Source organism: Dermacentor albipictus, chromosome 5, assembly GCF_038994185.2.
Source record: "Dermacentor albipictus isolate Rhodes 1998 colony chromosome 5, USDA_Dalb.pri_finalv2, whole genome shotgun sequence".
In the NCBI taxonomy this organism is placed as follows: Eukaryota; Metazoa; Arthropoda; class Arachnida; order Ixodida; family Ixodidae; genus Dermacentor; species Dermacentor albipictus.
Window position 1 is genome coordinate 54374574 of NC_091825.1, and position 13305 is coordinate 54387878.

A 13305-nucleotide genomic window follows, 5' to 3' on the forward strand; every position below is an offset into this window, starting at 1 on the left:
TAGCAGGAAGCGTTTATAGTGAACGCTACGTGCTTTGCATTGCTGCCAGGAGCGCCTTATCATGAAACGTATGCTGTTTTGCATATTGTACGCGTGATTTTAGAGGTTCCTGTCTCCTTCTCTCTGAAGTGTAGGCAGGCGTCGTGCCCTTCCGGTGGCAGTCGCGAGTCTGCTCCTCGCTTCGCCTTTCCTATCAAGTGTATATATGCTTTCTAAACGAAACAAAGAACGAATGTACTGTTCGTGCACTTTGCTAAGTGCTTGCAGCTTACCGGAGTATAAACCATTGCATTTTTGTGTGCAGACGGGGTCATGAGGCATTCATAATGACATTTATAAACATGCTGTTCTGTGTGTTGTATGCGTGCTTACAAAGATTGTAAGCACTGCTCGCTTCCTACTGCTAAGTGCCTGTAGCCTCTGTGTTACGGGGCTACGAGCGATTACAGTGTTTGTATCCCTACAGGGGTATGAGCCAGTGACGAGGACAGCTTTTGCACGCGGAGAACAAAAATACACGGGACCCTAGCCATATACAGCTTCACTGTTAAAAACTTCCCCCTCAAAGAACTAGCATATGTCCCATATACATTATCGCCATTGGGGATAATACAGATCACCTGTAAAACGTATCTACTCCCATTGCCAAAAGTGGCATGCGCGATATGATTGCCACGTCTAGTAGACAAGGTTTTTTTTTTTGACAGCGAAGCTGATAAGCGCTACTTTCCTCAGGAACGTGTCCGCATGTTAACACAAAACTATCATTATCAGAATTGGTTCGAGTGTCGTCGTTTGCTTTCAAGGCTGGCTCAGTTGCGCCACCCGGCGCTACAGTGCGAACGCGCTCGTGCCAGGGCTCCCGCGTTCGTATTCATCATAAAATAATTAATAAATTATTTATAATTAAGAAACCCGAGGACGTTAACAATTTCACAGCGAAGCTGCTAACGGCTAGTTGCCCCAAGATCGTGTCCCTATGTAGACACAAAACTCACCATACGTGGGCCGATTCCGAAGATGTTGCAATGTCGGGTCGACTTACGGCGGAGGTGAAGCAGGCGTTATGAACTCCCCATACGTGCGCCGATCCCGAAGGTAGTGCAAAGCTTGCCTGACCCGCAGTGGAGGTGCATTTCACCATTAAAGAGCCCCTCTTCAAGCCCCACAGCAAATTTTGGTTTTACGCTGGAAGTTACGTGTCATCTAGGGAGCGTTATGCCACAATATGTTTCAAATCGTCTCATTAATAGCCGATATGGAAATATTTCAGTGCCGCGAACCCATGATTTCAGAAGGCGAGTACCACTGCATAGCGAGAGACTCTCTCCACTCGCCCAGTCTAGCCACCGCAAGCGAAATTCCTTCCCCGCGTTTCCCCATGCTGGACCTCGAGGATCGCATGTCGCAGACGTCACGTGCCCAGCCTTAATTTTTTTTCTCCTCGCTTTTTTTTATGCGGCGCCGCGCACTTGCGCTGGCGGCGTTACGCGCAAGCTATTGTAATCGCAGCGCATGATTTTTTTTATTGTGTGCGCTGTACACAAGGACACATGATCAGCGGTATAATTCAGTGCTACACGAATACTGAGGCAGAACAAGCGGATCACATAGCATGATCAAACGCTGGAACACGGCAGGAAATGGCATAGTTTCGGTACATGCGTACGTGACTGCACGACCATGTGAAGAAGCAGAAGAAGCGAAGTACCTCTCTCTTGCTTCAGTGCGAAGTAAAACAAAAAAAAAAACCGGAAACATTCATTTTGTGTGCTTTATTATTTCTCTAAACACCAATTTGTCAATTCAAGCAACAGATAACACAAATAACAGATGTTGCGTTGAGCAATTTTTGAAGTCACCATGAGTGACATCAGACTGCGGACACGAGGACGTAGGCTCAGGGAAACGAGTACATCACCGTCTGGCTTGGAGCGCGGTCGCCGCGAGGGAAAGGGAAAACAGCGTTCGGATTGAAATTTCAGACCTTTCCGCGGCGCGTAGCGATGTAATTCTTTGCAAACACAATTGTTAGCTCATAGCGTATGCTCGGCGCTTGTCCGCTCAGAATGGCCAGAAATGGTGAGGGGTCTACAAGGGGCCCAGATACATAGCTTCGCTTGTCATCCTTCTTCAGAGTCATCCTTCTTCAGGCCACTCAGTTCTTTTTTTTTTCGTGAACCAAAACACAAAATCTTGCCTTTAGCAGGTAGCGCAATATTAATCCCTACCTAAATTACTCGACGAGGCAGCAATTATTTCTACTACAAATGAAGATGTCTAGCTGTGTAATTACCATTATCACGCTAATTACTTTCTTTATTTATTACTTCATGCCACATGTTTCATTCGGCATGACCAGACTTTCTGCTGGCTTTAAGGCGAACCGAGCCCATAGCGTGATGTGTGTGCGCGTGCTTTAGCCTACAAACAGCCTCGGAGATAAGTTGTTAGTTTCTGAAAATTCGTTTCCCGAATGTCATATTACTACAGCATTCTCAATGTTCTTGTACGCTGCGGTTTAGGAGCTATGAGCAGCTATGAGCAGCTATGAAATAGATGACAATCCTAACAGCGTGGCCACAATTCTGCTGAGGAATGAGTGGTGGCGTTGACTTTGAGAAGTGTTCAAATTGTTATGTCATATACATCGCTCGACTACGTCATTTGTTAGACAATGCTTTACGCGCACTAATGGAATATTTTGGCTTAGTAATAGCTTCATGCCGTACCGCGGCTATCACTCCTGAGGAGCGGCGGAGCCACCGGCGACCGCCTGAGCGAGCGTCGGAAATAGTGCTGAATCCCGAGTATACTAGATATTTGTTCTATAGAGTGCATCGTACAAGCACTTAGCATAACTATGCGATGTGTTCTTGCGGCGTGAGCCACTGATTTTTTCTTGGCGAAAGTAGACGCCGAGAAACGATTGTTCTTTGTTGGGCCTTGCGCATTCTGTCCCTTATTAGGCACTGACTGGTTTTACGGGAATTCTATTGTCACAATCGGCTGACGGATTCTTTTTAAGCGATCCCTTTGGAATATTACAGCTTTACAGGGTTAAAAGGCAATGCCTAAGCGTGAAGCTATTAAGTCTCGAGCAAATTTACCAACCGCATTGGTCGCTGTCTTGAGCCACGCCACCGTGCTCATACAGGAGGCTAACGTAGTGAAAGCATAGTGATTTCTGTTCTACTACATTTGCAACGCGTGTGATAGATGCTGGGGGCAGAATAAAAGAAATTGATCAGCCCTTCCACTCTGTGAAGAAGAACGAGGAACAAAGCTGTGGTGTGTTTTACCTCAATAATAATAATAATAATAATAATAATAATAATAATAATAATAATAATAATAATAATAATAATAATAATAACTTCTTTATTTCCATCAGTGATGGAGGAGACTGCGGGTAAAAGTCGCTTTGGGCAAGCGACTTGACTAGAGCACGCAGCCTCCTTTACAAGGCAAACAGCGATTGAATAGGAGACATATATATATACAGCAATTGACTACATGTGAAATGTGCACAAATATAAACGCAAAAACACAACTTATCTGAAAAACGCTCTTCAATTATTCAAGAAAGATTGAGTGACAAAATGTTCACGCAAAGCTCGTACACCAGTTATATAAATGTCAAGACCTGATTTCAGAAGCAAATTTAAGAGTGTTGGTAGTGTGTATATCTTTTGTGTAGAATAATTGGCACTCGCAGTGACCACCTTCCACTTTTCTGTACACCTTGTGATGTAAGAATGTGTGCTCCTGGTGAGATTAGATAACTCATGAAGAAACTTTAAGTTCTCTTTTACCTCCCGCTTGAAAGCTTGAGTTAACTTGTAATTATAAAGGTTAAAAACGGGTATTACATTTGCTATCTGAAATAAGTCTGATGTGTGGGCATTGTAAGGCAGGTTAAATAGTATTCGCAAAAATTTTTTCTGAAGTATATGTATCTTTTCTAGATTCGTATGTGATGTGGTGCCCCACACGAGCTGACAATAATAAAGCGTAGAAAAAAATAGGGTGTTATAAATAAGAACCTTGATTCTGTAAGGTAAAATATGTCTCAGCCGCACCATTATGCCAACTACACGAGATAATTTGCCCAGTACCGATTCCATGTGCATGTCCCAAAGCATATTTTGTGTGAAAATAACGCCAAGTATTTTAAAACTATCCACAATTTCTAGGTTTACATCGTCATAAACAAGGTTGATGGAACTGGTTATTTGCTTAGATTTGGGCCTAAAGATTATTGCTTTTGTTTTGTTTATATTGATTTGTAGACAGTTTTGTTTTGACCATACATGAAGAGTTTTCAGAGCAGTGTTAGCCTTATTCTCAAGGATACTAGAGTTGACGCATCTATCACGTATATTGACATATTATTATTATTATTATTATTATTATTATTATTATTATTATTATTATTATTATTATTATCATTATTATTATTATTATTATTATTATTATTGAAGGAGAGAGACAAAGAATACACATTTTGATTGTGGTGTGATTACTCTTACAGTAACTAGTGACGTGTGCAAGTACCGCCGCATGACAGACGAGAATTCCGGAATATTTAAAACTTCACTGTGCACTATGTAACTAGGAGAGGAGATGAAACTGGGCGTAATTATATATTTGTTTTAGCGGCTAATTGTCATATACTTTGTTCAGTAATAGTTTCGATAAAGCAAGAGTTACAGCCACCTTCTGTAACCATGCTCCCTCCGTAGATGGCCTTGTATTGAAAGCAGAAAGGAATTATGTAAAGTTTAATACTTTACTTTGAACTACCTAATTAAGTCATGTAAGTAAAACTCGGCATAGTGATAGAGTCATCTGAGCGGCCAATTTCAGTACAATTTGTTTGGGATAGTTTCGATAAAGCAATACTTATAGCCGTTTTATATAACCACACCACCCGAGTAGATGGGCATGTATTGGCAGCAGGCGGGAACTTGGTAACGTATAGAATTTCACTGTGAACTATCTTATTACGACCCCTACATGAAACTTGACGTCACGATAGAGCCGTCTTAGCGGCCAATATCGCTATGATATTTTTTCCAAGATACCCACATTTGAGAGTTAACAGGGAATCGCGAGAAAGAGGAGACGGAAATTTTTTAGTGTCGACGCGACGCGTCACCGCACGCTCATCGACCACCACCAGGGGTAGCTACATACTGCTTCGTTGTAAAAGGTTGCCGTTTCACCCGAAAGGCGAAGCACTAATTGCGATAAAAATAGCAGAAACCTTAAGAAGTAAGGATACTACTTTTATTGGCTGTATCAACTGCACACATTTCCGAACATGGTGTCAGCGCGCAATCGAAACACGTCACGCTCAATAACCGCGGATAGCCGCTGTCAAGACACTAGCGTGAAGAAATGCGGCAGCAGCAGTAAGCGAAACAAGTTTTGTGCTCTCTATTGCATCGAGGAAAAGTGAGTGCCGATAACGCACCGCTTCGTGACACACGGAGAGGCTTGACTTAAATTTCGAGCATGGACTGGAACGAGGCTGACTGGAAACGTTCACTTGCTGTTCTTGGCTGTAGAAGGCCGATTCTGTTGCTGCTTTCTGAGTGTCGATACAAATTGAGCAAGGAACGGAGTGGAGATAAAGCTGGGGTAAAGCTTTGCAAGGGCGGTTGGGGTCTTCTCAGTGTCGGTGATGCCTATTGCAACAGGTCTCCACCTGTCAGTCGAGTCAATTTTGTGTGCAACTTGCCTCTTCTGTTCACACGCAAGGAATAGAGCAGACGTGGTTCTGCCCGACGAACTGCTCGTAGAAGCGCTTGTCGCTGGGAACTTGCTACTTTTGGTTGTGTCACGGTTGACAAGTGCATCACTGCTCTCGGTAGATGGGCGGTTGCTGTCTTATTTCCATATTGTCACGTGGTAGTGACGTTAAATGACACAGTAGCAGTACTGTGAAAGACAAAAGTAGCTTTTATTGGGCGAACCTCTGCCCACAAAACAGGCTACACTTAAAGCACAACGATAGCGGCGAACACAGTCGGCGATCGTCGAAAATCTGCTCTGCGGGTCAAGCGCGTCGGCTTTTATAGAGCAGTCGTCGAATGTTCCAGACTAATCGTTTGGACCCGCGTGCTTTCCACAAAGTTCTACACCATTCGCGTTCCACGATGAAATCAGATAACACAAGGTTCGGCGACAACAGACAGCCGGGTAGAAGCATCGATAACTTTCCAGAAACGTCGGATGCGTCCCTCGCTGTGCGATTACAGTTGTTAAGCGGCGAAACGTGGTCGCCCGATAAAGATAAGTACACGTGTCAATACCCCCTTCTTAAAAAGCATCCACCCGATGCTGCAAACAAACGAAGGTAATAAACAAAAGCACTCGTATCAAAGAAAAGAACAAAAATGACGAAGTTCGTCAGCGTCCGTAAAAGTGTTTAAGGCGCACCACGTGGACCACTTCAGATCGTGCGCGGCGCCGCTGTGAATGCGAAATGCCGTCGGGCACGACCTCATAGTCCAGAGCGCCAATACGTCGGATGACCTTGTAGGGTCCGAAATAGCGTCGGAGTAGCTTCTCACTGAGTCCTCGTCGGCGTATCGGGGTCCAGACCCAAACACGGTCGCCAGGCTGGTACTCGACGAAGCGTCGTCGGACGTTGTAGTGTCGGCTGTCGGTCCTCTGCTGGCTCTTGATTCGCAAGCGGGCGAGCTGTCGGGCTTCTTCGGCGCGCTGGAGATAGCTAGCGACGTCAACATTCTCTTCGTCAGTTACGTGCGGCAGCATGGCGTCAAGCGTCGTCGTCGGGTTCCTGCCGTAAACCAGCCTGCACGGCGTGATGTGTGTTGTTTCTTGCACCGCCGTGTTGTACGCAAAGGTTACGTACGGCAGGACCGCGTCCCGCGTCTTGTGTTCGACGTCGACGTACATTGCTAGCATGTCGGCAAGCGTCTTGTTCAGGCGCTCCGTGAGACCATTTGTCTGCGGATGGTAGGCAGTTGTCCTCCTGTGGCTTGTCTGGCTGTACTGCAGAATGGCTTGGGTGAGCTCTGCTGTAAAAGCCGTTCCTCTGTCGGTGATGAGGACTTCTGGGGCACCATGTCGCAGCAGGATGTTCTCGACGAAAAATTTCGCCACTTCGGCTGCGCTGCCTTTTGGCAGAGCTTTAGTTTCAGCAAAACGGGTGAGATAGTCCGTCGCCACGACGATCCACTTATTCCCGGATGTTGATATCGGAAACGGCCCCAACAAATCCATCCCAATCTGCTGGAATGGTCGGCGAGGAGGTTCGATCGGCTGTAGTAATCCTGCTGGCCTTGTCGGTGGTGTCTTGTGTTACAGTTAGGTCTTGGCGTCGGATCACGGCTGCGTCGTGTTGAACTGAAGTTGGAACGTCGCGTCTTCTAGTCGTCGTTCGTCGGTGTAGTCTTGCCTTCCTGACTTCGTCGGGGCGGCGGCGTGTCGTTGTTATGTCGTCGAGATCGTTTCTTCGTCGTCTCCGTCGGCGGCGGAGGATCTTCGTCAGTTGGACGAACAGCAACCGCACCTCCATCGGTTGCTGCTTTTAGTTTTCCGCATATGGGCTCGCTGACCGGCCCCGGGCTGGGCCAGTGTATGGTCGGCGCTGCGGCGACAGGTAGCGGCCTGGTGATGGCGAACGCGATGGTCGTCGAGAGCTCCACTGAGTAGCGGCGAGGTAGTCGGCGATATCGCGGGGGCGTTCACCTTGCTGCGGGCGCGGAGCGTTCACGGCGAAACCTCGCAGTCCCATCTCCCGGTATGGGCATCGGCGATACACATGGCCGGCTTCTCCGCAGTGACGGCAGAGCGGGCGGTGGTCGGGAGCGCGCCAAATGTCCGTCTTCCTCGCGTAGGTGCGCTGGGCGACGGGTGGTCGTGTTGGCGGTGGCGGCGGCGGACGACGGAACTGCGGCGTGACAGGGCCTTGGCGCGGTCGCGGAAGGGGACCTTGACGACGTGCGACGGCGGCGTAGGTCATCGCTTGCGGCTCAGGCTGGGGCGATACAGGGGCGACTCCAAGTTGTTGGAGCTCCTCACGCACGGCGTCGGCAATCGAAGCCACTTGTGGCTGTGATCGTGGGAGCAACTTTTGTAGCACCTCCCGCACGACCACTCGGATAGCCTCGCGCAGGTCGTCGGTGGCCAGTGATTGAACTCCGGCGTAATTTGTCGAGTTCGTGCGGCGGTCGAATTGCCGGTTTCGCATCTCGAATGTCTTCTCGATGCTGGTGGCCTCGCGAAGAAACTCGTCGACGGTCTGCGGTGGGCTTCGTACCATTCCGGCAAAGAGTTCCTCCTTCACACCACGCATCAGCAGGCGGACTTTCTTCTCCTCGGGCATTTCAGGGTCGGCGTGGTGGAAGAGACGGCTCATTTCTTCCGTGTAGATCGCGGTCGTCTCATTAGGTAGCTGCACCCGGGTTTCTAGTAGCGCTTGGGCTCGTTCTCGGCGTACGACGCTTGCGAATGTCTGTAGGAAGCCGCTTCGGAAAAGTTCCCAGGTCGTTAAAGTGGCTTCTCGGTTCTCGAACCACGTCCTGGCCGCGTCTTCCAAAGCGAATAACACATATCGCAGTTTGTCGTCGCTGTTCCAGTTGTTAAAGGTAGCGACTCTCTCGTACGTCTCAAGCCAGCTTTCCGGGTCCTCGAAAGTTGAACCGCGGAACGTCGGAGGCTCCCTGGGCTGCTGCAGCACGACGGGTGACGCTGGTGCTGCCATTGGGGTGGACTTGGTGGCCATCCTCCTAGTCGTCTCGGGCAAAAGTACGCGCTCCGGGGGCAGTCCTTGCAGCCTGCGGCTGCCTCGCTGGTTCTTGTGGACGTTTGTGTCTTCCGAGTGAGGGCTTGGGTCACGGCTTTGTGGGGGCGTCCGGTGCATGAACGCAAAGCACCTCCACAAGATGTCACGTGGTAGTGACGTTAAATGACACAGTAGCCGTACTGTGAAAGACAAAACTAGCTTTTATTGGGCGAACCTGTGCCCACAAAACAGGCTACACTTAAAGCACAACGATAGCGGCGAACACAGTCGGCGATCGTCGAAAATCTCCTCTGCGGGTCAAGCGCGTCGGCTTTTATAGAGCAGTCGTCGAATGTTCCAGACTAATCGTTTGGACCCGCGTGCTTTCCACAAAGTTCTACACCATTCGCGTAACGCGATGAAATCAGATAACACAAGGTTCGGCGACAACAGACAGCCGGGTAGAAGCATCGATAACTTTCCAGAAACGTCAGATGCGTCCCTCGCTGTGCGATTGCAATTGTTAAGCGGCGAAACGTGGTCTCCCGATAAAGATAAGTACACGTGTCAATATGACGCAAAGTGCTGAAACATGGCGTTTCAAGCAGTAGTTCCCCTTGAGCCACGCTCCGTTGCTGCACATTCGTGGGACGTGTCCCTCTGTGCAAGGTTCAAAACAGCAGTTTTTTTCAGTTAGTTGGCGTCTAATCTCGTCGGCTGACAATGTGACGTCGCAGTCCTTTATGGCGTGGTCATGTTGATCGCACTGTACACAGCAACAATGATCGTTTGATGCTGATCCTGTGGCCAATGCTAATGCTGGCGGTAAGGGTGGCGGTAGACAAGGTTGGCGTCCCCAGTGTCTCACGGAAGTATTGTGCGGTAGGCACCTTCAACGGAAGGCCTGGCTCTCTTCCCTGCTCTCGATTTACAGCTGCAAGAAAGCCATGACTTTTGGCACCTCTCCTTGACGCGACCTTGGTGTGGCCCCCTCGTCGGCGTCAGTCTCCTTAATGCGTTGACGGTAGAGAATGACGATATATTCGGGGAGTCACCGCATAAGGACACAATGAAGTATGACCGCGTACTCTGACGCTGCAACTCCGAGGCTGTCGAGGCAGTCGTAGTAGTAGTCGGAGAGCAAAGAATCAATGAGATGATACTAAACAAATTCACCAAGTCGTTGAAGAGCCCGGGAGCTTCTTCTGTAGTTTCAGTGAACACGGAAACACCTCTGTGTTTCTGCGTAGATTAACCTCGCCCGAGCAATGTCTCCAAAGAAGGACGCTTAATCCCTCACGTATTTTTCGTCGCATTGCAAAACTGGCTATTCAAAAATAGAATGCCATGAGACCGATCGAGAGAATACCTTCTTCAATCCGAAAGGTCTCTCTGAGTTGCACCTCTTGCCAAGCAGGTGTTGCTCGGCCCCTGTAACTCTCCAAGTCGTGATGGACAGGGTGTTGTCCTGCTGAAAAGGCAGACCTGTTGTTTCGGTAGCACCTATAGGCACGCTAACCTAATGGGAAAGGTAAATTCTTTCTTTGTTTCATAGTTAGTATTTTACGTGCAATTTATTTCGTTGTCGTTTTCTGTTTGCAGCTTAGGGACGATGCTATTTGCGAGGGGGGGGGTGCATTGCGTATGTAGGCGGGCGTACGCGCGTAAGTTGCTTATGCGTGGTTAATGTGGTTTTACTGCCCCGCCAATGTTGCTAATGGTATATTCGAGTGGCCGTATTAGACCGGTCCGGATTCGGTACACAAAGAAACTCAGCTGCTTCTGCAAACATCGACGCGCCCTAATGAGGATTTGTAATCAGAAGCGTCACTTCCATCCTTCGTTATTCCTGCCGGACTATGGCGTTAAAGCAATTTTCAGCCATTATCGAAGCAAAGGCGCAGCTTTCGGTCACGACCACCCGAATAAGTCACGAATTATCCCTCGGCGCAAGGCGCTCCTGCTTGTACCAAAACCTGCTAAAATAACGTCGCCGATTGCGTAGCGAAAAGAACCTTGTTCGACTAGATTACGTTCAAAAGCGAAAAGTGGTCTACGCTCTGGAATGTGCGTGATCACAAGCGGTCACGCTTTATTGTCGGTTTAATCGCGTAAAAATGAAGCCGACCACACCTGGCCCCCACATCATATTTCGAAGACCAACGACTGTGCTATAAACTATCGTTGTGTTTCAGTGTTGCTTCTTTTCCTGAGCAAACCTTCACGCAATAAAGGGTTTTGTGACTCGCTGTCAAGCTCCTCTCTGGTTGTCTGCCATAACTACAGTGTGAGAATATAAATGTCCCTCTCAGTGCCCTCCCTCATCGCTTCGTTCTCCTCATTAACAATTTATTTCCCTTTACTTATTTGCCTTCATCGCGAGTTCCTCGAATAGCAGTTAAACACCTACTAAGAGGTAGCTAGCAATGCACGTCTCGTTGCTTGTTTAAAGCATAGTGCAAAACACCTATTGTTTAAAGCATAGTGCAAAACACCTACTCTAGTGTTGCCGCTGTTTACTTTCACTTGTACATTTTCTTCTTTATTTTCGAGAAATGCTATTTTGCTTGACCTCCACAAATGACAAACGGCTCGCTTTGCGAAAGGTGTGCTTTCGATTTGGTTATCCCATCTAACCAGCCAGAGAACAAAAAAGGAACTAAGACTAGTTGCAACATAACGTGCAATGGAGGCTGTTGCAAAGGACATATTTTTGAGACACTAAATCATTAGCATGAAAACCAGAGGTTCAAATCCCTGCCAGTAATGATGACTCCGTCGTCTCAATAAATTGTTTGTTATTTCTTGGAGACCCTCTATGCTAAGTGGATGAATGGCGCAGAAACTATCCCGATGTGGCGCCAAAACAGCTACCACGCAAGACGGGCACACATTATGGCTGGAAGTTTTTGAAATCAACCTTCTAATAGCAGCAACATAAAACCTCTAATGTATTTGTTCCCAGGAAGTTTGGCGGATATCGCTGCGAGTCTATTTCACCTAATATTCTTGGCCACATGAAGCCAGCAAACAGTGAAGCCATTGAAAGCATCAGGGAAATAAAAAATTATGGGGTTTTACGCGCCAAAACCACTTTCTGATTATGAGGCACGCCGTAGTGGAAGACTCCGGAAATTTAGACTACCTGGGGAATCTTTAACGTGCACCTAAATCTAAGTACATGGGTGTTTTTGCATTTCGCCCCCATAGAAAATTTCCCATCAGGGAAATTGACGCTCGTATAAATTGTAATGTAGAAAATAATCAAGTAAAGGGAAATCAGAGGGGACGAAAAGGTCAATTGTCATCAAGGAACCGAACCCACGACATCCGCATCACTCGTCCGTTGCACTACCAATTGTGCTAGGCAATGGCTATTCATTCTTCAACTAAAATGGGTAATTGTGTTTGCTAGATCAATAGCACTAGGAGTGTTGGTCAAAGCCACTCAGAACCAAGTTGCGCGGATGTGGAACATGCTTTTTTTGCCTGATGGCGTCACGTAACAAGTGATCATTGTATGAGCAGGCACTGGGCTAATAAGCCCTCGCATGCATAAACCCTCGCAACTAATTCGTAGTTCAAAGCGCACGTAATACGGGAGCTGTGGGATTGGCTCCTAGCCGTGACAAATTACCTTTTTGTCCACTTTGATTTTCATTTTAATCACTATTTTCTACACTAAAATTTAACCTACATAGAAGGCTATTTATCCGATGTTTACCTCGGCTTCATTGTCTGTTTCCTTTATGTCGCTATGGTTACCAAAATTGAACCTATCCATTCCTATCCTTTACCCGACTAATATTGTTAACGTTAATCGGGTGAAATTGTAAATATAGGTGACCCGAATTGCGTTCTCTTTCAGATTGCCAGCTGTGGACGAAAGAAACAGCCAAAGATGCGGTGCCCCCAAAATGTGTGGAGGAGTTCATGAAGTATTGTGGTGTCGGCGCCCCACTTTACAGCGATGACCTTTGCAGTGGTGATGAAGTCGCCGAATGGTGATGTACGTTGAGCAGCAATAGTAGATGTGAGAGTACATATTGTATAGATCGATTGGCATTGAGTTTCCGATCTGTCGCGATGCAGTCAGATACATAGAAATATTCTTAGCAATCCTATGCTGAACAATCAAAAGTTAACAAAGCATGTAGTTTCATGTTTAATAGCTCACTATCGTCAGCGGAAGAAAGTTTTATACAAAAGGATGCGAGAATAGTAGGTTTGAAGACCTAACCCAATCCGAGTTAAATAACGCGAAGAACAAATCAAATGTAATATTGAATACTTTTAAAATAGTCTTGAAATATAAAACGGTTTCCTTTATCCATAATAAGCATTCATTTTCACACCCTCGTGATGCACAATCTTAGCAATTTTTATAAAAGCCGTGCACATATGAGTATTGAGTATTAAAATTTCAAGCAGAACATTTCAAATAAAACAGTTTGTTCGGGTATACCTAATTCTTAAGACAGTGTAAGTGGTGGCTTTTCTGATGCAAAATGTGGCTTCATCCTGATATGTCCATTGAGATTACA

General features: G+C 46.9%; 1 protein-coding gene across 1 annotated transcript in view; it reads left to right on the forward strand.

Annotated features, from left to right (window-relative positions):
- Positions 1-10218: 10218 nt before the first annotated feature.
- Positions 10219-13305, forward strand: part of LOC135913234 (uncharacterized) — a 106497-nt gene continuing 103410 nt past the window's right edge. The window contains exons 1-2 of the mRNA XM_065445841.2: positions 10219-10292; positions 12630-12770. Of these exons, the coding sequence (XP_065301913.2) occupies positions 12763-12770 (8 nt within the window). The 5' untranslated portion in view covers positions 10219-10292; positions 12630-12762. The remainder of the gene's footprint in view (positions 10293-12629; positions 12771-13305) is intronic.